Source organism: Octopus sinensis, linkage group LG2 (genome assembly GCF_006345805.1).
Source record: "Octopus sinensis linkage group LG2, ASM634580v1, whole genome shotgun sequence".
NCBI lineage: Eukaryota > Metazoa > Mollusca > Cephalopoda > Octopoda > Octopodidae > Octopus > Octopus sinensis.
The window spans coordinates 96,807,497-96,835,230 of NC_042998.1; the positions used below are offsets into that span (position 1 = coordinate 96,807,497).

At 36.5% G+C, this 27,734-nt stretch overlaps 1 protein-coding gene across 1 annotated transcript in view; it reads right to left on the reverse strand.

The window, feature by feature from the left end:
- Positions 1-27,734, reverse strand: part of LOC115232467 (transient receptor potential cation channel subfamily A member 1 homolog) — a 72,722-nt gene that overhangs the window by 29,294 nt on the left and 15,694 nt on the right. Inside the window, exons 2-13 of the mRNA XM_029802349.2 lie at positions 23,930-24,104; positions 20,120-20,226; positions 16,062-16,232; positions 15,395-15,613; positions 11,723-11,816; positions 11,187-11,382; positions 7,778-7,961; positions 6,104-6,211; positions 4,528-4,616; positions 3,562-3,708; positions 325-436; positions 94-230 (exon numbers count right to left, since the gene is read on the reverse strand). Coding sequence (XP_029658209.1) covers positions 94-230; positions 325-436; positions 3,562-3,708; positions 4,528-4,616; positions 6,104-6,211; positions 7,778-7,961; positions 11,187-11,382; positions 11,723-11,816; positions 15,395-15,613; positions 16,062-16,232; positions 20,120-20,226; positions 23,930-24,104 — 1,739 coding nt within the window. The remainder of the gene's footprint in view (positions 1-93; positions 231-324; positions 437-3,561; positions 3,709-4,527; positions 4,617-6,103; positions 6,212-7,777; positions 7,962-11,186; positions 11,383-11,722; positions 11,817-15,394; positions 15,614-16,061; positions 16,233-20,119; positions 20,227-23,929; positions 24,105-27,734) is intronic.

Consider the following 27,734-nt stretch of genomic DNA (forward strand, 5'->3'; position numbering starts at 1 on the left):
CATGTTGGATATGGCTATTTTAAATGCTAAGAGGTTAAACAAAGCCAATACTTCTTGAAGTAGCAATAATTTTTCATACTGAAAATCACTTACTTGTTATTATTATCAATTGCCAAGTCAAGACAATTATTTCCATCCGAATCTCTTTGACTGACACTAGCATTTCTCTGCAGTAAGAGCCGTACCATGCGTAGATGTCCATTACGGCATGCAAGATGGAGAGGAGTTGTCTACAAATAAAAAAAATGTACAGTTGGTGAGAGACACTAGTCTTAGCACATCACATATAGAGAACAAACTGATTTAACTATCTACTATACAAACCTTAGATTTATCTGCAGGGTCAACTAAACTATCAGAGTCTAAAAGAATCATTGCCATATGAGTCCATCCATTAGCAGCTGCACAATCCAGTGGTGTCCACATATTGTTGTTACTGGAAAATATTAGTAAAGATGGAAAGCAAATAATAATAAATATTTTCAAAAAATGATAATTGAAGATTGGGTTTTTTTTTCCATTTTAATGTAGATAAAGCTATAAATAAACCTTTCTACAATAGGCAGAAGAGAGGGGGTAGTCAATTACATCAACCCCAGTGCTCGACTGGGGCTTGTTTTACCGATGCCCAAAAGGATAAAAGGCAAAGCCAGCCCTGGTGGAATTTGAACTCAGAACATAAAGACAGACAAAAGGATGCTAAGCATTTTGCCCAGCATGCTAATGATTCTGCCAGCTACCACCAAGGAGGAGGAGGAGAAGAAGAAGAAGAAGAAGAAGAAGAAGAAAGAAAAAGAAGAAAAAGAAGAAGAAGAAGAAGAAGAAGAAACTACCATTACCATCATCATTATCATTGGCTGATGCCTGTTTTTCATGCTGGCCAGCCAGGGAGCTGTCCAGACCCCAATTGTCTGTTGCGGCAAGGTTTCTATGGCTGTATGCCCTTCCTTACACCAACAACTTTACAGTGTTTACTGAGTACTTTTTATGTGTCACTGGCACATGGAGAGCACGTGGAGAGGAAAAGGTATACAGTTGCTCATAGGGTATGAATCCACACATTTTGTGAACATAACAGATGTACTTCTATTATACCGTCAACTTTTTACTAACCAAGTGGTTTCTGAAACCCGGTATTTTACATGCTGTTATTTATAGTTTATCTACTTTGAGTCATACTTATAAACTCTCTTATTCTTTTACATATTTCAATCATCTGATTGCAGCCATGTTGGAACACAACCATGTTTAAAGAAATTGCCCCTTTCTTTGTAAGCCTAATACTTATTTTATCAGTCTCTTTTGCTGAACTGCTAAGATAAACACACCAGCATCAGTTGTCAAGTGATGGCAGGGAGGCGGGCGTAAATACAGACACACACACATAAATATATACATATATATATATATATATATATAATGGGCTTCTTTCAATTTCCATCTACCAAATGCATTCACAAGGCTTTGGTCAGCCAAAGGCTATAGTAGAAGACACTTGTCCAAGGCACCATGCAGTGGGACTGAACCCAGAACTGTGTGGTTGGGAAGCAATCTTCTTACCACACAGCCATGCCAGGAATTTTTTTTTTTCACTTCATTCTGAAATTAAAACATCTATTAAACATTTAGAAAAATATATAAATAAATGTTATTTATCATTATTACATAATTGTCACACACTACAATATAATTGTGAGGGCGCGTGGCTTAGTGGTTAGGGCATTCGGCTCATGATCGTAAGGTTGTGAGTTCGATCCCGGCGACGCGTTGTGTCCTTGAGCAAGACACTTTATTTCACGTTGCTCCAGTCCACTCAGCTGGCAAAATGAGTTGTACTTGTATTTCAAAGGGTCAGCCTTGTCACTCTCTGTGTCACGCTGATTATCCCCGAGAACTACGTTAAGGGTACACGTGTCTGTGGAATGCTCAGCCATTTGCACGTTAATTCACGAGCAGCTGTTCCGTTGATCGTATCAGCTGGGACCCTCGTCGTCGTAACCGGCGGAGTCTTTTTTTACAATATAATTGCAATGCTGTGGTAAAATTATGATGATACAGTACTGTCTCTTAATTATCTGTGCACAGCAACCACAACCAAAACAATTGAACTAAATTATATGCTTGTAGTTACCCCTCTACTACTGTTGTTATTACAACTGCTTGCTTTTAACCAATTTCTCATGGTATTGTATGATTGTATGATAATATGATGCAAAGCTTCATAATAGGAAATTTTATAAAATTTCAAATCAAACTAGTTACATGTATGACCATGACAAACGAGGCATTATCAATGTGATGTTTGCATCTAAGAGAAGCAAAAGTTAAACTTCATTCAATTGTATCTCAGGCATGATAACAGTATAGTTAAGAAGTTTGCTTCACAACAAAGTGACCTTGGTACTGCATTGGGTGTGAGTGTCTCTACAATAGCTCCAGGCTGACCAAAGCCTTGTGAATGAGTTCGGTAGATGGAAACAGAAAACAAGTTCATCATATATGTGTGCGTGTCATGTACATGTGTGTGCATGTGTGTGTGTGTCTGTGTGTGTGAGTGTGTGTGCATGCATGTTTATGTGCATATGTGTGTGCATGAGTGTATGTGTGCTACTGTCTTCTTGCATTGACATCATGTGATAGTTGTAAACGAGTGTCACCAACATACAAACAGTATCATATCTGGTCATGAATAAATATAACCTTACTTGGAAACAGGTGAGGGTTGACGACAGGAAGGGCATTCAGCTGTAGAAAATCTACCTCGACAAATTCCGTCTGACCCATACCAGCATAGAAAGATGGACATTAAAATGATAATGATAATGAGACCGAAATATGTCTGTCATGTGTGTGTGAGTGTGTGTGTGTGTGTGTGTGTGTGTGGTGTGTGTGTGTGTGTGTGTGTGTGTGTGTGTGTTATCATCATCATCATTTAACGTCCACTTTCCATGCTGGCATGGGTTGGACGGTTTGATAGGAGCTGGTTAGGCAGAAGACTGCACCTGGCTTCAGTGTTTGTTTTGGCATGGCTTTTACAGTTGGATGCCCTTCCTAACACCAACCACCCTGCAGAAGGTACACCCTCACCATTTTTCTCTCTCTCTTTTTTCCAGCAGAGGAAGTCAGGTTTTCATCTCTTCAGCATGACACCTGTCCCTGTCCCTCTATAATACTTTTACATCCTTCTATAGCATACCCCACTTAGTTGGGAGATCTTGTCTTAGTTGGTAGATCTTGAGTATTTGGTTACCTCACTAGTACCACAAAGAAAACACTCCGCACACTATGTAAAATGGCTGGTTTAAGTAAGAGCATCCAGCAATAGAAACTATGCCAAAGCAGATATTAAAGGACAATGATAGATCTTATGTCAAATATAGTAATGTGTGTCTGGTGATCTAATTAATTAGCTAATAAACAAAATTTGTACCAAGGATTAAAGAGAGAGTGTGAGATAAATTAAAAGAAAAAGATAAATTAATAAAATAGCAACAAGCAAATGCAAAGCTGAACATTCAGAGTACGTTAAAGATGTCAAGATAAATCAGACATTTTACTTACACTGCTCCAACATCAGCTCCAAAGTTTATAAGAATTTCTCCGACTTTGTCATGTCCATGAAGTGCAGCAATATGCAAAGGTGTATTGGAATCTTCATCTTCTGATTTCACCACAGTTTTATCAGCTTTAACAAGTGCACGAACAACGCTATCAGATAAAAATGGGAAATATAGGTAACAGAAGTTAATTAAGTGTTTATTTCAAGTCATTTAACAAGGTTTCTCTAACCCAGCCAAGAGAGATGGCATAACTGAGATTTTTCTCAAAGATTGTAACCAAAGCTAAATTACAAAGCCTTTAATCTTTTGCCTGTCCAAAGCATTTTAATAAGTTTGTCTTAAACATCCATGCTTGTTTTCAGACTTTTACTGAGCCCTTTTTATCATGTGCTATGAGTAATATAAAGCTTTTTTTCATTAGTCCCAAGTTACTCTGGTGATTGAAAAGTGTTAATTGGGAACATGTATCAAAATACACATTCCCAATTTATTTCGACCACGAGAATACATATTTCTCTGCCATCTGTGTATGATGTATGGAAACCAAGAAAATGTGTTCTGTGTATCAGCAAAGGACAGGCAAAGGGTTAACAAACATATTAAGAGATTAAATCCTTAAATCCTTAAAAATGTTTTAGCCAAAAGGCCGCAGCCATGCTGGGGCACCACCGCTGAACAATTTGCAAACTGTAAATTTCATAGGATTGACAAATGTAAAATATTGTGTTCTCCCATTGAGAAAGATATTTTATGAATATTTCCTGAAGATAAATGGAAATAACTGTAAAAAATGCTGCCTCATGACAGTTAGTCAAGAAAATACATCTTAAAACGTTTGAATTCAGAGTTGTTTTGTGCCAGGATATGAATGAATGCCATTCTTGAGAATTCACATAACTATTGTGAATATTAAATGGTATAAATTATTCAAAAGTAAAATATTTAAAAGAAAAAGAAGCAAGCTTACTTGGTTCGCCCAAATTTTGAAGCTAAATGTATTGGTGTTTCTTCATCATCATTCGTAGCCATAATATCAGCTCCATGACTTAAAAGAATCTAAAATAAATTAAATCAATTTTGTCAATTACACAGTACATTAGGGTCAGTTGGGCACCATCTGTGAGTAAAACAGTACTATGACGCAATTCACTCTGCCAGAATTTGGAAGTGACATGCTGTACTGCTTGGCATTCATGCCAGAAGCTCCAATACAAACAGAGGGTGAACACATAGAACAACCATTGGCTTGCCATGTTCCCAAAACATGTACTAAGAGTGATAAAAATCAAACATCCAGTCAACATCATGGTGTTTGGAGTAATCACTAGTGATGGCAACATTATGGCAACATTATGCCTCCTTTCATCTTCCCATATGACCTACATCAAGTGCATGGAGAAGGTAGTTCTGCCCTGGGTCAAGAGGGTTGCTGCTGGAAGAACTTATGTCTGGCAACAGGACTCTGCACCATGCCACACAAGCAGGAGAACCCAGTCATGGCTGTCAGACAATTTCTGCAACCACATCATCCCTAACATCTGGCCACCTAACTCCCCAGACTGCGACCCCTTTGAGTATTATGTGTGGGGTGCAGTTGAGTGAGAGACCAACAAAGGTTCTTGTAACACCAAAGATGAACTGAAGGCAAGGATTATAGCAGCATTCACCAACTTAAACAAGGAGACCGTCCAGAAGAATTGCAAGAGATTCCAAAGTCGTCTTGAGGTCATGGTTGAAGCCAATGGCAATTTTATTGAATAAATTTACTCTTTAGTATTTCAAGATATTTTTAAGTAGTTTTGGTAAATATATCTGTTAAAATGAAATGTCAGTCTTATTTTCATTTAGATGACCGTATATTCAGTGCACCCTGTAAGTATATATATATATGTATATAGGTTTGTATGCGCACGCATGTGGGTGCATTTGTCTGCATATGCATGTGTGAGCATGTGTTTACATGCCTGTCTCAATATCTGTATTTATATTGCTACCACTTGAAAATAGTGTTCTGTGTTCATGCCACATAATTTAAGACCCTGACAAAGAGATTGATAAAATAGTACCAAGGCTTTAAAATGTAAGTACTAGTTTCAATATGATTGAGTAAAATTTGAATTTATGAAACTTATAGGCACTGACCCTTCCTCCAGTCTAAACCATAAAAATGGTCTAAAGCTAAATACAATAAACCAATATTTCTTCCACTCTCCCAGCATAGAGAATAACTACACACCTATAATCATCATTTAGCATCCATTGTCCATGCTGGCGGGAGTTGGACAGTTTAACCAGGTTGCTAAGCTGAGGGGCTGCATCAGATTCTACTCTAACTTGGCACGGTTTCTACAGCTGGATGCCCTTCCTAATGCCAACCACTCCATGAGAGTAATGTGTGCTTTTCTGTGCCACTGGCACAGGTCAATATTAATAATGTTATGGTCATTAATGAAATATTGAAATTAGATCATAATTTGTTACTCCTTCAATAAGTAACAATGCCACTATATACTGATTATACAATATTAATTTGTAAATATTACCATCACAATTTCTGTAAATCCTTCCTGTGCTGCCACATGTAAAGGTCGATTACCATATTGGTCATTTACATGAACTTGATCTTTCATTCCAGGATATTCCAAAAGTTTCTAGAAAAGAATAGCAAATATTCATTAGATATCAGATAAACTACATAATGATAAAAGTATCAATTCTTCATCTTCATTATCATCATCATATTTTCATCCAATTTTTCCAGATGGAATTGGCTGAAAAGAAAACTTTCCAATCTCATTCCATTCACCAATACCCCTCCTTCTCAGCCAAGGGAAAGCTGTGGACTAATATTCACACTAAACAGAGATGGTGGGCTTATCCATTCCCCATATGGCTACTGCTGTTTGAATAAATTCCACAAACCATCAATTCTTAGACATTAAACAGGTGCACACAGCCACTCTACATACATTTCAGACAGACTAGGCTAATGGGCTTCTATACACATAAAGTTTGTCATGGAATGGCAATGCTCCATCAGTAGCACTGCCAGGTTAGGGATCTCTGGAAGTTAACCATAGGTTTTTAGTTTGAAAGTCCTTTAAAACAGACCAACCAGATGGTTCATGGTGTCCAAATTTTCTGAGAACATCTTTGATTTTCCCCACCAATTATCTCTTTTACTCTCTTACTCTTTTACTCTTTTCCTTAATAAAATGCTCAAATGGAAGTCCCACCACCAACATTGACTGACTAATGGAAGGCTGTGAATACTTGACAGTATTCTTAAAGCCAAGTACTCAGTTTTTGATTTTGCTTGAGCCAGGAATGTCAAAGAGATGAGCTGGGGAGAAAATGTACTTCACAATGGATAACTATACCTTTTTACCTAAATCTCTAAGGAAGCTGCAACCTCTGCACATGACTGTGCACCATCAACTATAAAATCCTTATTCCTTTATATTGAGGATTTTAACAGCAGGCAAACTCCTTAGTCAAAGGAATAGATCTCTTTCACAAGAAATAAAGAGCAGACACTCTAAATTGGTTGAGTGAAAAACTAGGACAGGACACAACAGTCTTGCAATAATACACGATGGAAGCAATGTATATATTCATTATCTCTGAGTGACCTTACAGGAATAGTTTCCTTGGTAAGACTGGCAAACTGGCTTATAGCTTCATCCTGAACGTCCAGACTAAACTAGACTCTAATTTAACTGACTTATCTAACTTAATTGACCTATTGAAACAACACCCCACAATGCTGGTCTTTAGCATGGACTTGCCTCTTCAGGTGCCAGGCTGCTGCATGCCTACCGATTTGTTCAAATTAATCTTTGCTTTTGTCACTGCCTTGTATTTCTTTACAAGTATGCTGACCAAATCCATTTTTATGGCATCCAACACCATAGCATTGACACCATTTCCTGACAAGGTCTTCCCACATCTCCCTTCAAATGGAATGCTGCAGAAGTGGTTTGAAAATACCTGAGTGTACTAAATATATACAATATTTACTTCACACCGGAAAGTTCTATACATGTTTATACATGTTTATTATGTATCAATGTATACAAATATAATGTAAATATGTTTAATTTTACTCTGTAATATGACCAACATTTCATATTTATATACTGCAGTGCATTTACAAGATGTTGTTCAAATTAGAAGCATTTAAGCAAGTTAAGTTTAAAAACTGAAGAAACATTAACCTTGAGAACTGATGCTTTGTTTTCTTCTGAGGCCAGGTAAATAGCTGTTTTTTCATATTTATCCACAGCTAAAGGATCCGCAGAAGCATTCATTAATATCTCAATGGTCTCACTATGACCACGAAGTGCTGCTAACAGTAGTGGAGTGTAACTGTCACTATCTCTCTTGTTAACACGGGCACCACTAAGAACACAAAGAGAATAAGGAATTACAGTAAATTAATGGAAAGTGCAATACATGTATAATTTCAATGCCCCAATGTATTAAAAAAGTATGAAACAGTCATTGTAAATTGTTATTAAAGGGTTTGCTTTTAATCTGTATATTCCTAAAATATTTTTTTACTTTGTAGAAACGATAACATAATCAAGAAGTCATAAATGTAAGAAAATATAAGGTATAAGTACATGCAAGGATAAATAAATGAAAGTATCTTTCTCAGCAGTTATAATGAATGGTTTCTTATATAAATACAAGGCCTTGGATTTATAGGGGAAAAGGTATGAAATAAAATATTTTTTAGGTTGTATAAAGAAACGAAATGTTTATAAAATAGGATCAAAACTTTGTCGCAAAATGATAGAAAAGCTGGAATATCAGAAAGTCATCCACCAGATGTTGAAATGTTTTGCTACATGCTCTCTTGATGTATTTTTCCTTTTTTTTTCCTTTCTTTCTTTTTTTGTGTGTGTGCATGATTTGGTATAAAGGAAGGGAGTACCCATGGATCACATAGACTCATCATGACAGATGAGGTCACTGTGATTGATGTTCTTCTTGAACAGCTGCAAATTGCTGATGCAGGAAAAATATAGACAGGGAGAGTGTTCCATAGGGTTGATATTCTGGGACAAAGGACTAGGTAAGGTGGTTAGCACAGAGGTTGGGTGGAAAAGTATAGATACAATATAGGCAATGAGAGGTGGAGAAACAAGTGAGTCTGGAGGATTCCAGCCATTTCCAAGGAACAGAGGCTATGGAAGTTGTGCTGGTAGAAAAGAAAGAATGATGAGAAATCACATCTGTTGACCAGGGGATGGAGTATGTTGGTAACTTGATGACGTTCAGATGGCTAGAATCTTTGTATGTATAGCAGCAGCAACAACAACACTATTCCTGATGTGGAAGCAGAAATCCACTTTGGGCCTTATTTGTGTTTTGTGGGGTTTTAGTAATTGCTGGTGGATGAGGTAGTTTTTTTTTGTTCTGAAGATAAAGGTTAATCTTTGGGATACAGTCTTTGCAGTGTTCAGGATGTGAGATTGCCAAGAAATGCAGGCATGGCTGTGTGGTTAAAAAGTTTGCTTCTCAACCACATGATTTCAGGTTCAGACCCACTGAATGGCATCATGGACAAGTGTGTTTTTCTACAGTCCTGGGCTGTAGTTGAAGGTTGAATAAATTTAGCAGACAGAGAGTGAGAGTGAAAGAAGCTCATCATACAAATAAAGAATAAAAACACAATAAATTACTGTAATTCTCTACATTGAAATTCATTTCTTTAAACAGACTGGAAAGTTTATACTGTAAATATCATTATAATGTTATAGGTGCATATAGGCGTCACTTATGAACCTATCTAAAAAACTATCTAAATCCTTACATTCAGATTAACAAATCTGTAGCTTAATAATACATGATAGTATTCCTTTCTTCAAAAGATATGAGTAACACATCACTTATAAATTAATTCATCATCATCATTTAACATCCATTGTCCATGCTAGCATGGGTTGGATGGTTTGACCAGGGCTTGCAAGCTGGAAGGCTGCACCAGACTCCAGTCTGATTTGGTATAGTTTCTATGTCTGGATGCCCTTCCTAATGCCAAGCACCCCAAGAGTGTCATGGGTGCTTTTACATGTCACTGGGATGGGTGTCATTTGTGTGACACCAGTATCTGCCATGATTGGTCTTACTTGGCTTGATGGGTCTTCTTCTCAAGCATGGCATAATGCCAAAGGTCTCGGTCATTTGTCATTGCTTCCATGAGGCCCACCACTCAAAAGATGCTTTTCACATGCCACCAGCATCAGCCACCTTGCTTCCATGAAGCCCAACACTTGAAAGGTGCTTTTTACATGACACCAGCATCAGCAATGACTGCGATTTCACTTGGCTTGACAGGTTTTCTCAAGCACAGCATATCGCCAAAGGTCTCAGTCACCAGTCATCGCCTCCATGAGGCCCAAAGTTTAAAGATCATGCTTCACCACCTCTTTCCATGTCTTCCTGGGTCTACCACTACTACATGTTCCCTCTACAGTTTGAGATCAGCATCACATATGCATCACATGACCATACCACTGCACACATCAGATGCCTCCTTTCTCTTGAGATGCTTACATCCTGTTGTGCATGCACACTGACATTGCACATTCAGTGAAGCATGCTACATTCATTTCTTTCAAGCCTGCACATGTCCTTGGCTGTCACAGCCGATGTTTCACTGCCATGTAGCATGGCTGTTTGCATACAGGCATCATACAATCTGCCTTTCACTCTGAGGGTGAGGCCCTTTGTTGCCAGCAGAGGTAGAAGCCTCTATTTTAATTTCATAATTATATAAATAATTATGTATTAATTATGTATTTCAATTTCATAATTATATAAATAATTATGTTTGATGCTATTGAAATATATGGGATATATAATATGTAATAGAATAGGAACAAAGTTTGTGTGTGGGGGGGGGGTATATACTTGGAAATAGGTAAAAGCTGGAAACAGAAAGGTCAAACAAAATCTACCTCAATCAATTCCACCTAACCCATGCAAGCATGGAAAAAATGCTAAAACAATGATGATGATTGATAGAAGTTACAACGTGGCTAAAGGGCCCAGAGTTCATGAAATTGGTACTAATTTGGATTTTTAGTGCATTTAGGCTGAGAGTACATGACTCCTCGCAGAACAGGACATCACTTTATCACAGGGTTAGTCCAGGTTTGTATTGATATCATTTTCAGCTAAATGTACTAATACAACTTGAAATGAATTGCCTTGTTCAAGGATACAACCTGTTGTCCAGTCCATGAACTGAACCTACAGTCTAACAATCAAGAGCCCAATACCTGAATCACTAGGCACCTTCACAGATAATGGCATGGGAAACAGAATCTGCGTCTTCATTACAGCTTTGAACACATTAGATATGTCAACTCTTGATATCAACCCACCCAAGATTACTGCTGCTTGTATGATATGAACTTCTTGTTTTAAACTGACCTAAATTATAACCTTCAATTAAAACTTCATGTTAATAAATGTTCCAAACACTAGTCTAATAATGATTCAGTTATTTTATAAAATACTTCCTTTTTAAAAAAAAGTAACTGAAACAAATTCCAACAGAAATATTATAACAAAACGGTTAACATCAAATATAAGACTAATCTGTAGTCTCACCATTTTATGAGGTAGTCAACTACATTATAATGATTATATAATGCAGCTTTATGTAGTGGTGTGGATTGCTCCTCATCATAGGCATCAATTCTAGCACTGTTATCCACCAGCAGTTTCACACATTCCATATTTCCAGACATTGCAGCTCGATGGAGAGGCATGGAACGGTCTGATTCTACACCATTTACATCTGCACCTAAAATCAATTAAAAAGAAGAAAATAATGGCAGGATATCCAAAACAAAGCAGAAAAGATTTCTCTTTTACGTTTTGCTTGTTTCAGTCATGGGACACCATCTTCTTAAAGGCTTTAGCAGAACAAATCGACCCCAATACCCATTTGCTTTGTTTTTTTAAAGGCTGGCACTTATTCAGTTATGAGAACATAAACAAACCAACACCAGAATATTACATTGTCATTTTTTAGTGGTAAATATAATAAGTATTTAATAATTTGGTGGTAAATATAATAAGTATAATAAGATATTTAATAAAGTTGGTAGTTTAAGCAAGGTGAAAAGAATTTGATTATTTACCCCTCATTAAACATATTTTGGCCACCTCTGCAAATCCTCCATCAACTGCAGCATGAAGACAGGTTTTCCCATCTATATTTTTATCAGCAACCAACTAAAAAGAAAAGGAATTCATTTATCCGTCAAAAACATTTTATAAATTAAAAAAAAAAAAGAAAACAATTTAAAAATTAAAATACTCAAATATCATCATCATCATCATTATCATCATCATTTAATGCCTGCTTTCCACTCTAGCATGGTTTGGATGGTTTCATATGGAACTGGCCAGCTGGGAGCTGTCCAGACTCCAATTGCCTGTTGTGGCATGGTTTCTAAGGTTGGATGCCCTTTCTAATGCCAACCACTTAACAGAGTGTGATCTTCCCTTTTTGCATGGTTGCGTTTACACAGCACCAGCATGGGTGCTTTTTATGTGGCACCAGTGCCTAAGAGAACAAGCCTGTATGTGTGGAAAACAGCGATTTTACTTAGCTTGGCATGACATATCAAGTACAGCAAATCACCACATCTCCCAGTTCCCTGTCATTTCCTCAGTGAGGCCCAGCATCCGAATATCCTTTCCCACCACTTCTTCCCATTCCTTCCAATGTATTACTTAGCGTTCTTGAATTTAAGAACGCTAAGTAATACGTTGTTAGTTTTTAAATATCTTCAAAAAGATAAGTATACAATTTATATGCTTATTGATCTTAAAAAATATTGATTTCTAATTTTTTTTTTTTGTTAATTATAAAATAATTATAATATAATTACAATATAATTTTGTTAATTATAATTTAGATACTCTTTTACTTGTTTCAGTCATTAGACTGTGGCCATGCTGGAGCACCGCCTTTAGTCGAGCAAATCGACCCCAGGACTTATTCTTTGTAAGCCCAGTACTTATTCTATCGGTCTCTTTTGCCGAACCGCTAAGTGATGGGGACATAAACACACCAGCATCAGTTGTCAAGCAATGCTAGGGGGACAAACACAGACACATAAACACATATACACACACATATATATATAAATATATACGACAGGCTTCTTTCAGTTTCCGTCTACCAAATCCACTCACAAGGCATTGGTCGGCCCGGGGCTATAGCAGAAGACACTTACCCAAGATGCCACGCAGTGGGACTGAACCGCAACCATGTGGCTGGTTAGCAAGCTACTTACCACACAGCCACTCCTGCACCTATACATTTATGATACATACATTTATTTAATTATTCTTATTTTTATAATTATTATATGTGAACTATGATCTAAAATCATTAAATGTAGTTACTTTGTGAAATAGTTTGTAATGTAAAATATTATAGTATAAGTAGTGAAAAGTTTTTTTTTTTGTACTATTGAATTTAATTATGATAATAAGTACTTTCATTATTCCCTTAATAAGTGAAATATTAGATCTAGATATATAAACGCTAAGTTATACGTTTTTAATTTTAAATATTTTTTAGTTCATAAATATCTTTGAAAAAAATAAGTATACATTTTATTTAAGAAATAACGGTGAAGTTTAAATGATAATTGATTAAAAAGTATGTATTTCTAATTTTTTATTTGTTAATTATAATTTAAGATACGTATTTTTATTTAATCATTCTTATTATTATTATAATTATTGCATATGAATTAAACTCTAAAAGTATTATTTGTAGTTGTTTTGTGAAATAGTTTATATAGCATAGGTAGTGAAAAGTTTTGTGAAATAGTTTATATAGCATAGGTAGTGAAAAGTTGTTTTTTTTTTTCTTTATGTACTATTGAATTTAATAATAATAAGTACTTTATTTATTTTATCAATGAGTGAAATATTAGCTCTAAACATAAATTAATTTACTTATATAATAAGTTTAAATTATTTGTGAATATATTGTTGAAATATATACAAAATACTATTGTAGGGTTGTGGCTGCAATGTTGTTGATATAAGATATATTATAAGTCTATACATGTTTTGTATAGAGTTTAGTACATAGTATCTGATAAAATTATTTAATTAATGAATTAATATATAATTTATTTAATTAATAAATATAGATTAGATTATAGTAATTTAGCTTAACTTAAGTATATGATTTATTTTCAGTATTTTTATTTTAATTAATTAGACTCTTATATTTTTCCAGTAAAGATATACTATAGTTTGTTAATATTATTCTCAAAGCTAAAATATATCTTCACAGATAAAATACATTTTCTATCTACTTACTCTATTTTTCACCTTAGGTTTTTAACATAATAAATGCATTATAGACACCTGGTCCTACTTTTTAAGTTTCAAATTTAGTTAACGGAGTTTCTCCTATAAGAAGAATCATGTTTTTATTTCTTTAAGAAATATTGTTTAATTCTATTTGATTATTTATTAAAAATATGTATTTATTTAACTATTATTGTTATTATTGTTGACCTGAGGAGTGACTATACTTTTAAATTGAATTGTTTTTGGATTAAATTTAAATTTAATTATAATTCAAATTGAAGTTATAACCATGAAATGTATGTAGTCTTTTTACTTATTATATAATGTTTATTCATTTTTTATATATTTTTAACATATTTTTGTACTTTTTGTGATCAAGATATATGTTTTATATATACATATGTTATATATATATATATATATATATATATATATATATATATATATATATATATATATATATGTTTTATAATATATTTTATTTTTTCTATGATATGGTTTATGTCTATCATTGTTTGAATTACATAATAGTGGTTTTCTCTAATTTATATACATACATACATATATATATATATATATATATATATATATATATATATATACATATACACATGAAAAAGCATGAATATATAAGGTGGACAAAATAGTACTCAAATACTGAAGTTTTATATCCTTCAATTGGATATATTACATAACAAAGCAGCAGGGAAGAAAGGATATACACAACACACTACTATTACTATTACACAAGAATCAATGTTCTATATCAAAGGCTCACAGTGAACTGCTACCAACATGAACTTCCAATTGCACTCAGTTCATTGCTTTGTAACAATGAGCCAGTCCACCTCTTAGTTACTTGAGGGGTGGTCAGAATCCTTCCACAACTCAAAGGTAGAGTAATATGCTGTTTTATTAAAGCTACAAAAACATCACAAAAACTATTACTCATAGATTCACACTTCCATTCATCAGACAGTTATGATCACAACTGTCTGATGAGCAGAAACATGAAACATGAAACTAAGTAACATGTTTTTGTGAATATATATATATATATCTTGATGTCCCATGCTGGTGGCACATAAAAAGCACCATTCGAGTGTGGTCAATGCCAGTGCCACCTGACTGGCTCCCACGTCAGTGGCACATAAAAAGGACCATTCAAGTGTGGTCGATGCCATTGCCGCCTGACTGGTCCCCATGCCAGTGGCATGTAAAAAGCACCCACTACACTCACAGAGTGGTCAGCATTAGGAAAGGCATCCAGCTGTAGAAATCTTGCCACATCAGATTGGAGCCTGGTGCAGCCACCTGGCTTGCCAGTCCTCAGTCAAACCGTCCAACCCTTGCCAGCATGGAAAACAGACGTTAAATGATGATGATGATGATATATAATGTTATTGATGTAGTCTAAAATAGATATAGAACAATAACAACCTTAAAATAAAGATAAAAAACAAACTTACCTCATAACAAACAATCCATTCATCTTCTTTTGTAGCCGCATCAAATAGTAGATTTACAATATCTAAACAACCATGGAAGCAAGCATAAAATAAGGGTGTACATCTCTCATCATCAAAACATCGAATTTTTGCACCAGCATTTATCAAGGCTTCTGCAACAGCCTTTTGGTTGTAACGTGCAGCTGTATGCAAGGCAGTCATTTGAGTTTTGTCAACTTTCTGAGAGAATATAATAAAAAAACAAAAAGAAATGTAAACTTAAATGATATTTGCATAATTCAATGAAACTAATAGAAAGAAATAAGAAATTAGGTAGTAGTAGTAGTAGAAATGGTACTTGTGGTGGTGGTGGTGGTAGTAGTAGTAGTAGTAGTAGTAGTAGTAGTAGTAGTAGTAGTAGTAGTAGTGGTGGTGGTGGTGGTGGTAGTAGTAGTAGTAGTGGTAGTAGTAGTAGTAGTAGTAGTGGTGGTGGTGGTGGAGCAGTAGTTGTGGCAGCAGCGGTGGTGGTGGTGGTGGTGGTAGTAGTAGTACTAGTAGTAGTAGTAATAGTAGTAGTAGTAGTAGTAGTAGTAGTAGTTGTGGTGGTGCTGGTGTTGGTTGTAGCAGTAGTGCTATCATCACAACAATATCAGTACATATAGACAAAAAAAAAAGGGAAAAAACTCACGTCAACTTCGATATGAGGGAACTGTACAAGTAGAGTGACAGCAACATCGTTTCCTCTCATGGCTGCAAAATGCAATGGTGTGCTGCCATATGTGTCCTGGGCATTGATATCAGCTCCTCTTTCCACCAAGTAGGGTATAACACCATATTCAGCTAGGTCTTCCGCGTCAGGCTGAAAGAAAGAAAGAAAGAAATCATCATTTAGTAGGTGCAGGCATGGCTGTGTGGTTAGGAAGCTTGCCTCCCAGCCATAAGGTTTCACGTTCAGTCCCACTGTGTGGCACCTTGGACAAGTGTCTTCTGCTATAACCTTGGACTGACTGAAGCCTTGTGATTGAATTTAGTAGGCTGAAGTTACCATTGTGAGTGTACATGTGGGTGTAAGTGCTTGTGCCTCCTATCAGAAAGAAATCTATTATAATAATAGGTCCAGGGTCTGTTCGTCTATCTTATACATATGTTCTGTAACTAAATGGTTGGGTTCACTGACCTCAGTATTGTATTTGCCAACAAAATGTTTTATCTATCAATATACTTAACTATCTTTCTCTTTAAGTTTCTATTCAGTTCACCAAATCTCTTCTCTTGCAAAGTCCCAATGGATGATGTCGTGGTGGAATGATGCTGTAGACCACTGGTTCTCAAAGTGGGTGCTACCACCCCCCAGTTGGCATTGAAAGGGTCCAGGGTGTCTAAGGGGGTAGTGCAAGGGGGCATGGTGAAGAAAAAGGAGGATTTGGGAGAAAGGCAATGGATTGGGGGACACTATGAATTTATAATATTATTATAATATTGCATACAAATTATATAATAGTATATATAAATTAGTAAAATATAAAATAATTATTTAAACATAAAAATAGGGGCGAGGGCACTGAGGGTATTATGTGGCCATACGTGGGGCAGTGGCCCAAAAACTTTGGGAACCTCTACTGTAGACAAAGCCATAAGAGCAAAGAAACAAGCCTGGAAGGACTGGAAGAATGATGGTAGCAAGGAACTATGTGAGGCAGCTAGGTGGGAGGCTAGAAGACAGATGTACTTAGCCAGGGAAGAAGCAGAAAGGAAGAAGTTTGCCAATCTTTTGCGTCATGAAGACCAGAGGCTTGAAGTGTTTCAGATTGCTAGACAGTGTATCAAATAAAATCGTTATGTGGTAGGAGAGAAATGTGTTCACATGAATGATGGCTCACTTGCAGTTAGTGATACTGCAAAGGAAGATGCTTAAAAGTGCCACTATGAAAGGCTACAAAATGTCAAGAATGCATGGAAGAAGGAGAGCTTGTCCAATATGGACCTGACAGTAGATAAAGCAATTAAAGATATGAAGACGAGGAAAGCCTCCAATCCATCAGGAATCACCACAGAGGTACTTAAAATCTCTGGGAGACTGGGATATAACCTGGTTACCTGTATAGTTAATCAGGTTGTCCATGAGGGAATTATACCCAATGACTAGTGTAGCAGCATTATAGTCAACTGCTAAAAATGCAAAGGTGATGCCCTTGACAGAAATAGTTAAGGGGAATCAAACTGCTGGATCAGGTGATGAAAGTTGCCAAAGGGTCATAGCTCAATTAATTAGGGAGAAATTTAGCATAGATGAGATGCAGTTTGGATTTGTGCCAGGAAGAAACACCACCAATACTATCTTCTTGATGAGGCAACTGCAGAAGTATCTGGCCAAAAATAAACCTCTGTTTCTGGTTTTTGTTGACATGGAGAAAGCCTTTGACAGGGTCCCCCACTTTCTTAACTGGTGGGCAATGCAGAAGCTAGAGATAGATGAGTGGTTAGTGAGAGCTGTGCAAGCCATGTACAGGAATGCCATTAGTAAGTAAGTTACTAACAAGTATAGCAAAGAGTTTAGTGTACAAGAAGGAGTCCAACAGGAGTTGGTTCTTAGCTCCCTCTTATTTTTCATGGTCCTCCAAGCTATAACTGACTGCTCCTAGGAATTCCTCTATGCTGATGACCTTGTTCTTACTGCTGAATCACTACCAAAATAAGAAAAGAAATTTCTGGTATGGAAGCAGAGTCTGAAATCAAAGGGCCTTAGAGTTAACATAGCAAAGACCAAAGTATAAGTAGGAAAACAGACAAATTACAGGTACCTTCAGGGAGATGGTCCTGTTCTATATCTAGAAAAGGTGTCGGGAAGAACTCCATAAAGTGTACACAGTACAAGCTATGAGCACATAAGTGGTGTAGTAGAATCACTGGATGACTAACAGAGAAAGTAGTCTTTACAAGTAGCAGATGTACAGGTACATTAAACACTAGGAATGTACAAAAAATAGACTCCATTGTATGCCAGGGGTGATTCCTAATAGTAGACAGTTTCCATTACTTAGGTGACCAAGTTAGAAGTTGGGGTGGTTGTTCTGAAAGCATAGCTACTACAATAATAATAGGCTGGGTGATGTTCAGAGAGCTGCTACCTCTGTTAGTAGGAAATCTCCCACAGAGTGAAAGACAGATTGTATGATGTCTGTGTACAGACAGCTATGCTACATGGCAGTGGGACATGGGCTGTGACTATTGAAGATATGTGAAGACATGAAAGAAATGAAGCCAGTATGCTTTAATGAATGGATAATGTCAGTGTGAATATACAACTGAGTATAAGTCATTTGGGAGAAAAACTGGGTATATGTAGCATCTGATGGAGTGTGCAAGAGAGAACACTGTGCCCATTTGGCCATGTAATGTGTATGAATGAGGAGATTTGCATCAAGAAGTGCTGGACTCTAATGGTAGAGGGAACATGTGGAAGGGGTAGACTCAAGAAGACATGAGACAAAGTGGTGAGAAAGGATCTACAAATGCTGTGACTCACAGAAGGGATGACAGAGGACTGAGACACCTGACGGTTTACTGTGCTTGAAAAGACACATCAAGCTAAGTAAAAGTATGGCTGCCCTTGCATAAAGGCTGGCATATAGGCTTGTCCCTTGCAACCCTCTCCAGCTGAGCATCCCTAAGCTCATGGGCTTGTAAGTGCTGGTGTCACACAAAAAGGACCCATATCAGTACTGCATAAAAGCACCCAGTACAATCTGCAAAGCGGTTGGCATTAGGAAGGGTATCTAGCCATAAAAACCTTGCCAATTCAGACATGGAGCCTGAACAGCCCTTGATATATATATATGAAGGAATATACTGTACCATGTGTCCTCTGCTTTGTAACATGATTATGCAAACACAAGGCCATGTGCTTAATGGTTGTTAAACTCATGATCATAAAGTCATAGGTTTGATTCCTAGAGTGAGCAGAACATTATGTCCTTCAGTAAAACACTTCATTTCATGCTGCTCCAGTTTATTCACCTGAAAATGAGTACCAGGTGAGTCTTAGTGCAGCTCTCTCTCCTTGTAACTATGGCATCCTTGATGATTAGCTGAGTCAAGGTTGAAAGGTCAAAGTGAATGTCTATGTCAGCTCACAACTACAAAGCCGCCTAAAACAATTAGTAAAAGCATGTTACAGGCTTACCACATTATTATTATGTGGAGGTACATGGCCTAGTGGTTAGAGCAGTGGACTCACGGTCGAGGGATCGCAGGATTAAATCTCAGACCGGGCGATGTTTGTGTTTATGAGCAAAACACCTAAGCTCCACGCAGCTCCGGCAGAAGGTAATGGCGAAACTTCTGCTGATTTTTTTGCCACAACTTTCTCTCACTCTTTCCTCCTGCATCTTCCAGCTCACCTGTGACGGACCGGCGTCCCGTCCAGGTGGGGAACCTATATGCCAAGAAACCGGGAAACTGGCCCTTATGAGCCAGGCATGGCTCAAGAAGGAACAAACAAACAACAACGTTATTATTATGCTTTCTGATTTCGGCACAAAGTTAACAATTTTGAGAGGAAAGGGTTAATTAATATCATCAACCATCAATCCCCTTGACTTAGGACTCTATTTTATCAACTCTGAAAGTATAAAAGACAAAGTTGATCCCAGCAGAAACTGAACTCAGAATGTAAAGTGTCTGAATATGTATCCCAAGGTATTTCATCTGACATTCTGACATTTCTGCCAACGGTGCAATACTTACAGCATCTTCACTGACTGGTGTTGCATCTGATCTTTTTGAAGCATCTCTTTTATATTTGGCCGCAAAATGTAATGGCTGTGCTCCATAATCACCAGGGTCATTGATATCTGTCGATATAAATTACAGAAATAGAATTAGATGTTTTTCTGTTTTTCTTTTATTAATTGAAACATTAAACAGAACAAAAAGGTAACTCCAAATTTACTAGCAAGGCTGTGTGGTTAAGAAACTTGCTTCCCAAGCATTTAGTTTCAGGTTCAGTCCTACTGCATGGCACCCTAGACAAGTGTCGTTTACTTTAGCTTCAAGGTGACAAAAGCCTAATGAAAAGATTTGGTAGAAGGAAAGTGAAAGAAGTCCATGGTATATATGCATAAACATGTATATGTGAGTGTGCGTGTGTGTTTGTGTGTACCCTTGTCTTGACATCATGTGATGGTTTTAAACAAATTTCATCATCATCCAGTTCTCAATGGAAAACATATCTACCTATGGGGAAATATTACCTGGCCTGCAAACAGGTAAGGGTGGGTAACAGGAAAGGCATCTAGCTATAGGAACTATGCCTCAACAAATTCCATACATATTCTGTCTGAAGTAGACACTAAACAACACACAATTATATGTAATTCATATATATATATATATATATATATATACACACACACACATATATATATATACTTATAGATATATGTAGGTCCTGGGTTGAGTCGGGGTTAACCAAAGTAAATAAGGTACTCAATACATAGCAGAGTAAAGTAATTTATTTTATAGAAGGAGCTTCTACAGGACTAGAACTGTTTCATTCAGATGAAATCTTCAGGAAGCTGGCTGTCAAAATAAGTTCTGGTATTTATGCATTTAGGCAGATTTAATAGAGTGGGGGTGGGGGACGTTTTTTGGGTAGGTTGGTATTTAGGAGATAAACAGGGCACAAGCTATTGTTCTTAGGGGAGTGGTCAAAAGGCCAGAGTGTTTTTTGAAATGAGAAGAATCAGTGAGAAAATAAATAAATGAATAAATAGAATAAATGAATAGAAACAGATATATGGGATGGGATTTTAGGTAAATTAGAAGACAATTGCTTTTTGGTGGTCAAGAGGAGGTAGGCAGTTTGTTATGGTTAGGTGGAGGGAATAGATAAATATACATGAAAAAACATATTTTTCTATTCATTTATTTATTTTCTCACTGATTCTTCTCATTTCAAAAAACACTCTGGCCTTTTGACCACTCCCCTAAGAACAATAGCTTGTGCCCTGTTTATCTCCTAAATACCAACCTACCCAAAAAACGTCCCCCACCACCACTCCATTAAATCTGCCTAAATGCATAAATACCAGAACTTATAAGGTAGCGCTCTTGTTCATAGCACCCCCTCCTCCTGGTTCAATGGCTTGTACCACCAAACAGTTGGTCAGCTCTGGCTGCTGGAACTGAAACTAACATGACACTGTTGGAAGGCAGGTTTAGAGAGGGCACAGGCTAAAACTAAACACCCTTCCCCTCTATTGGTCAGTTGAAGCTTAGACATGACAGTTAGCTGGTGCTTGCTGCTGGAGCCTACAGGCAAGAATTTATAGTGAAATTTGGCAGGATGGTCAATGAAGAAATCAAAGAATAGAAGAAAAAAGGACAAAGAAGAAATGCACTCAACACCAAAGCTAAAGACACCTCTGAAATGGGGCGGGGGCCCTGCCATGTCAAAAACCGTAGAGGAGTAAGGGGAAAAACTGGACGTGGTTCCTCCTGATGATGTCTTTAGACACTGGATCCTATAAAGGAGCTGTTGAGGTAGCGAACCACAAAATGTGGTTGGAATTCCTTCCTATATGTGTGTGTGTAAGTCAAATTTAAATTCTAAAAATTAAGGTTTAGAAAGTAGGTGTTAAATGCAGTGTCCAAACTTTATTTCAGGGTAAGTTCCAGATGGTGTGTCTGTGGAGCATGTTCACCACTTATGGCTATCTGGCATTATCAGCAATATATTGCATTCATCATTTGACCTATGTCCAGAAATTCCAGGATACACATAGGGTGTATTTTAAAGATTAATGGATAAGACGGAGTAAAACAAAATGCATTTATTAGCACAATATTTGTTTCAGCTTCTAGTTGCACTCGTCCCTAGTGGGCATGGAATGATGCAATAATACCAGATGCAATGTACAGTGCCACCTCTTCAGGTGGCACAATATCCTTATGAGTGTTATTGCATCATTCCACCCCCACTAGGGAGCAGTGCAACTTGAAGCCAAAACAGTTGTGCTACTAAATGCTTTTTGTTATACTCCATCTTCTCCATTAATCTTTAATATCTCCTCGTTTCAATTCACATTTTTATTCCCATATTTTCGTCCTTCTGTCCCCAAACAAAACTTTACTTGTTCATGACCTGTTTAACCTCACTGGCATTATTTTCGTCCTTCTGTCCCCAAACTAAACTCACTTCCGGTCGCAGTTTATCTGTTTAAAAACTCCCGATTCATGTGGTTCCTTCCATTCATTCCTTTTCCCTTCATTCCTTCGCCAAACAATGTCCAGATTTTTCTCGTTTTTTTTCTTTTCTTTCTATCCCTTGTACTTCATTTGCCACTAACACTTTAAATGTATTATTTATTAACAGCTTGTTTTCATGAGCTAACCACTCAAATATAATTTTAATTTTAATTTTAGTTTTATCGCATGTAATTTTGTTACGATATTTACTCATTAAGATAATTACTCGTTTTGCCTCATTTCAATTCACATTCTTATTCCCATATTCTCATCCCTCTGTCCCCAAATAAAACTTTGCTTCTTAATTCTCCTCATTCTTATTTCCATATTTTCGTCCTTCGTCCTTTGCTTGTTCGCGGTGCGCCCGTCCTTTCCTGCCTGCACCACCAATACCGGGTACCTCTATCTTCGCACCATCTACACCGGATATCCCTTCTCCCACCACCATTACCTGTGTCTATTCTTCCAACCCCTCCATGTCAATGGGCTATTCTCCATATATTACCTACACTTCTCTCTCTCCTAGGACAAATGCAGCCAGCACATCTGCTCATCAACCTACCCACTTAACCGGTTATCTAACATCTCATTCTGTTTAGAAATCTGTCACCACCCCTACCAGTTATCTCTTCTCCTAATTCCCCCTCCTCAAGGGTTTTCAGCCTTTGTACAGGCTTTGCTACTGATTCTCTTATTCTCAGAAGAAGCAGTTGACAGATATTAAGTTTCCACTTCATCCATCAGGAGTCAATAAAGTAAGTACCAGTCATAAACTTGGGAGACTCCAGTTACTTATATTCCTACCTTCCAAATACATGTACAGGCATACCTCAGCTTAAGTCATTTTGATTTAAGTCATTCCTGATTAAAAGTCGGTTTTCAAAAATAATATATGGAAAAATAAAAATCAAGTTAAATCATTTCCCGCAACTTTTCATCTGTCCACCACAAATATTGGAATCGTAAAATCACTAGAAAACCATTAAAACCACATAAAATCATGTTACTGTACAATAAATAAGAATAAAAGCATATAAAATCATATTAAAATATGTAGAGTAAAAAAGGTTTTTATTAACCATGTATTATTGAAAATGCATTCATAAATAAAGTACAGAACTGGGAATGGTTATTAACGGTTTAGCCTAGGGACAAGTAAATTCAGCCTAACCTAGAGACAAGTTAATTTGACTTCAGTCATTTTTCGACTTAAGTCATGTCTCCTGGAACCAATTAACGACGTAGGGTGAGGTATGCCTGTACTTGTTTCACAGAAACTTTATTGGAATAAATTCAAAGGTTCCTTACGTGCACCATTTTCAACCAACAGCTTCACAATATCTATATTGCCATAGCGTACTGCATAATGCAATGGGCTCAACTCATTGTCATCGTGTTTGTTGATATTTCTACGCAACTTTTTCTGGGTATTCAAGTACTCTAGGATTAATTTGGTACTGTTAATATCGCCATCTCGAGCACACTGAAATGAGAAGATTTTATACACATAAAGAATTACTTATAAAGCACTTATAAAACACTATAGAAAGTTTCAATATACAGCAACGTAACATAACTCTCTCTCTCTCTCTCTCTCTCTCCTCTCTCTCTCTCTCTCTCTCTCTCTATGTATATATAAAAGACTCTAAACTAAAAAAAAGAGAATGTTGGCAAAATATTGTCCCAAAATCAATTCCCATCCAACCCATATTTAGCATGGAAAAACAGATGCTAAATGTGTGTGTGCAAGCATGCTTGTATGCATGTGTGCATGCATGCATGTGTGTGTGTGTGTGTGTGCGTACATGTGTGTATAAATATATGTCCCCAGCTATGCAACATCAATGTTTATGCTTGCCATCATGCAAAGAACCAGATTAACAAGTACTTTATCTGAAAACAAGATTTGGTGACAGGAAAGGCATTCAGCCACAGCACACCTCTTCAACAGAGTTTCATCCAAACCATGTTGCCATGAAGAAAGCCATGAAGAAAGTGGGCATAAAAAGATAATGATGAAGCTCTTGAATATGTGTTACAAACACATACATACTCACACACATATACACACATATAGTCACATATAAACACACATGCATTTATATATACAAATATATTATGGAACACAAATATTTTTTCTACTCCAGGCACATGGCCAAAATTTTGGGGGAGAGGGCCAGTCGATTTGATCGACCCCAGTACGCAACCTGAAAGGATGAAAGGTAAAGTCAAGCTCAGTAGAACTTAGACTCAGAACATAAAGACAGACGAAATACTGCTAAGCCTTTCACCTGGCATGCTAACATTTCTGCCAGCTCACTTCTTTTGGAACACAAATATTGAAAGTATGTGCCTTGCTTGTTTACCAACAGGCTGCGATTTGACGCCATGCAGATGACTTTCTCAAAGTACCAGATATCATAGGCACTGAAAGTCATAGGTAACATTGCTTTGAGAGAGTCATAATGAAATTATTATTATATATATTGCATATTGCTGCTATTATGCAAAAGTGTGATAAGTCCAAAACATTACTTTTTCAGAAAACAAAAAAATAGTTTCACCATTCCATAACAAAATTGTTGTACTACACTTTGATGTTTGATATCCTGACATCTGAAGCAGCTGGAGATACAATAGTTTGACCAAAAGAACTGGTTATTGCAAGCAAAAATAAATATTGAAAAAAATGCATTTGGCCAAATTTTGACATACAACAGTTTAACATAATAGCAATGATATATATATATATATATATATATATATAAATTAAATTAGAGATAAAACCACTATTAGGCAACTCAAACAGTGATAGACATAAACCAAAACATAAAACACAAAAAATAAATATAATTAATCTATATATATAAAACTGTAGTTGTGTGAGTGTCTGTCCCCTTCGATTTAGATTCCTAACTACTCCCACATTTTGCGGTGCAGCTTAACCAAATTCAGGTATCTTATAGTCGTGATTCATATCGAGCCCGTCTGAGTATTAGCGCACGTCTACGATGAGTCTACGATTTTAAAAATAATTTAACATCATTTTTTATTCCATTTTAATGCATAATTTTTCGTGTGTCGATGGCGGCAGAGTTGGCGTCCATGGTCACACCTGCACCTGTTTGCTTCTCCCCCTTCTTCCCTCCATCGTGAAGCTGTGGGGAAGGGAGTGTAAGGAAATCAACGTCGTAAAGCGTTGTCAAGGAGACCAGCGTTCTTTTAGAACAAAGGACTTCATGGCTTGAAGAAACCAAAACAGAAATGGCTAAGAAAGCTCGAATTGGCATCTATAAGGGAAGTAACTCTCTAAAAATGCTTATATAGTTATTTCCCTTACAAACCCGAGCAACGCCGGACGATACTGCTAGTATAATATACAATATATATATAAAATATAAAATTTAAAATTTTAATTATTAAAATTTAAAATTTTTTAATTTTTATATTTTTATATTTTTTAATTTTTTAATTTTTAAATTAAAAATTTTTTTTTATCTAACCAAAAAGTATAAAAAAGTTTAATATAATATAATTGCTTATTTATTTAACTATTATCATTAACCTGAAGATTGACTATAATTTTAATTCGAATTTTCAATTGAATTTATCCCTAATATTATTGAAATCATTATCATTATGGAAGACAGACATTAAATGATGATGATGATGACGATTATCAAGTGAGAGAGCAGCCATCAAAGTGATGCTGCAAAGTTCAATATACCCATCATGACTACCCATTTGACAAGGGTACACTACGTACATGCATCACGACCATATATACGTGACATGGTGACTTCATATTAATATAAGCAGTGCATGACCTTGCAGGTGAAACCCAGTTAGAATTTTTCTTCAGATCAAGTAGCCCATCCCACCTAAAAAGTCCCTTATTAAAGGTTATTTAAGGACAATGAAAAAAACACCCAATTTTCCAGGGGTGAATTATTCAAACCCCAAAGAATCCCTCTCAATACATATTTTTATTATTATTATTATTATCATTATTATTAAAAAAAGGTATAAAAAGAGAAAGGGCTCTTACCCTGTTGACTAGACACCCATGGCTTTTATGGGTTTTTCCTCAAGTAACCTTTAAAGTGCGTCCCCCTATAGGGGTTTTTTACTTGTTACATTGTTTTTTCTGTTATCAAATGTTTACATGGACCCTTTTTTTTTTTGAAAAACCCTTAGTATATCGGCTTGTGCTGTCCTTTAATGTTTTGATTTATATTAACCCTTGTGGCCAATAAATAGAAAGAATTAATATTATTATAAGGCGGTGAGCTGGCAGAATCATAAGCACTCTGGATGAAATGCTTAGTGGTAGTCCACCCATTGCTACATTCTGAGTTCAAATTCTGCCAAGGTTGATTTTTACCTTTTATCCTTTTGGGGTCGATAAATTAAGTACCAGTGAAACACTGGGTTCGATGTAATTGACTAGTCCACTCCCCCAAAATTTCAGTTTTTGTGCCTATAGTTGAAAGGATGATGATTATGATTATTATTATTATTATTATTATTATCATAGGTATTATTATTATAGGCGTAGGAGTGGCTGTGTGGTAAGTAGCTTGCTTACCGACCACATGGTTCAGTCCCACTACGTGGCACCTTGGGCAAATGTCTTCTACTATAGCCTCGGGCTAACCAAAGCCTTGTGAGTAGATTTGGTAGACGGAAACTGAAAGAAGCCCGTCGTATATATGTGTATATATGTGTATATATATATATATATACACATATATATATGTGTGTGTGTGTGTATGTTTGTGTGTCTGTGTTTGTCCACCCAACATCGCTTGACAACCGATGCTGGTGGGTTTACGTCCCCGTAACTTAGCGGTTCGGCAAAAGAGACCGATAGAATAAGTACTAGGCTTACAAAGAATAAGTCCTGGGGTCGATTTGCTCGACTAAAGGTGGTGCTACAGCATGGCCACAGTCAAATGACTGAAACAAGTAAAAGAGTAAAGAGTAAAGAGTATTCAAGGCAGAAAGTTGTAGATATACTCTCTTTCTGCAAAAGAATGTACGATAGGACAATCACAGCTGGAATGCCTTTGATCATATGTCTGCTCAACCATCCCAGATGTGGGGGGGGGGG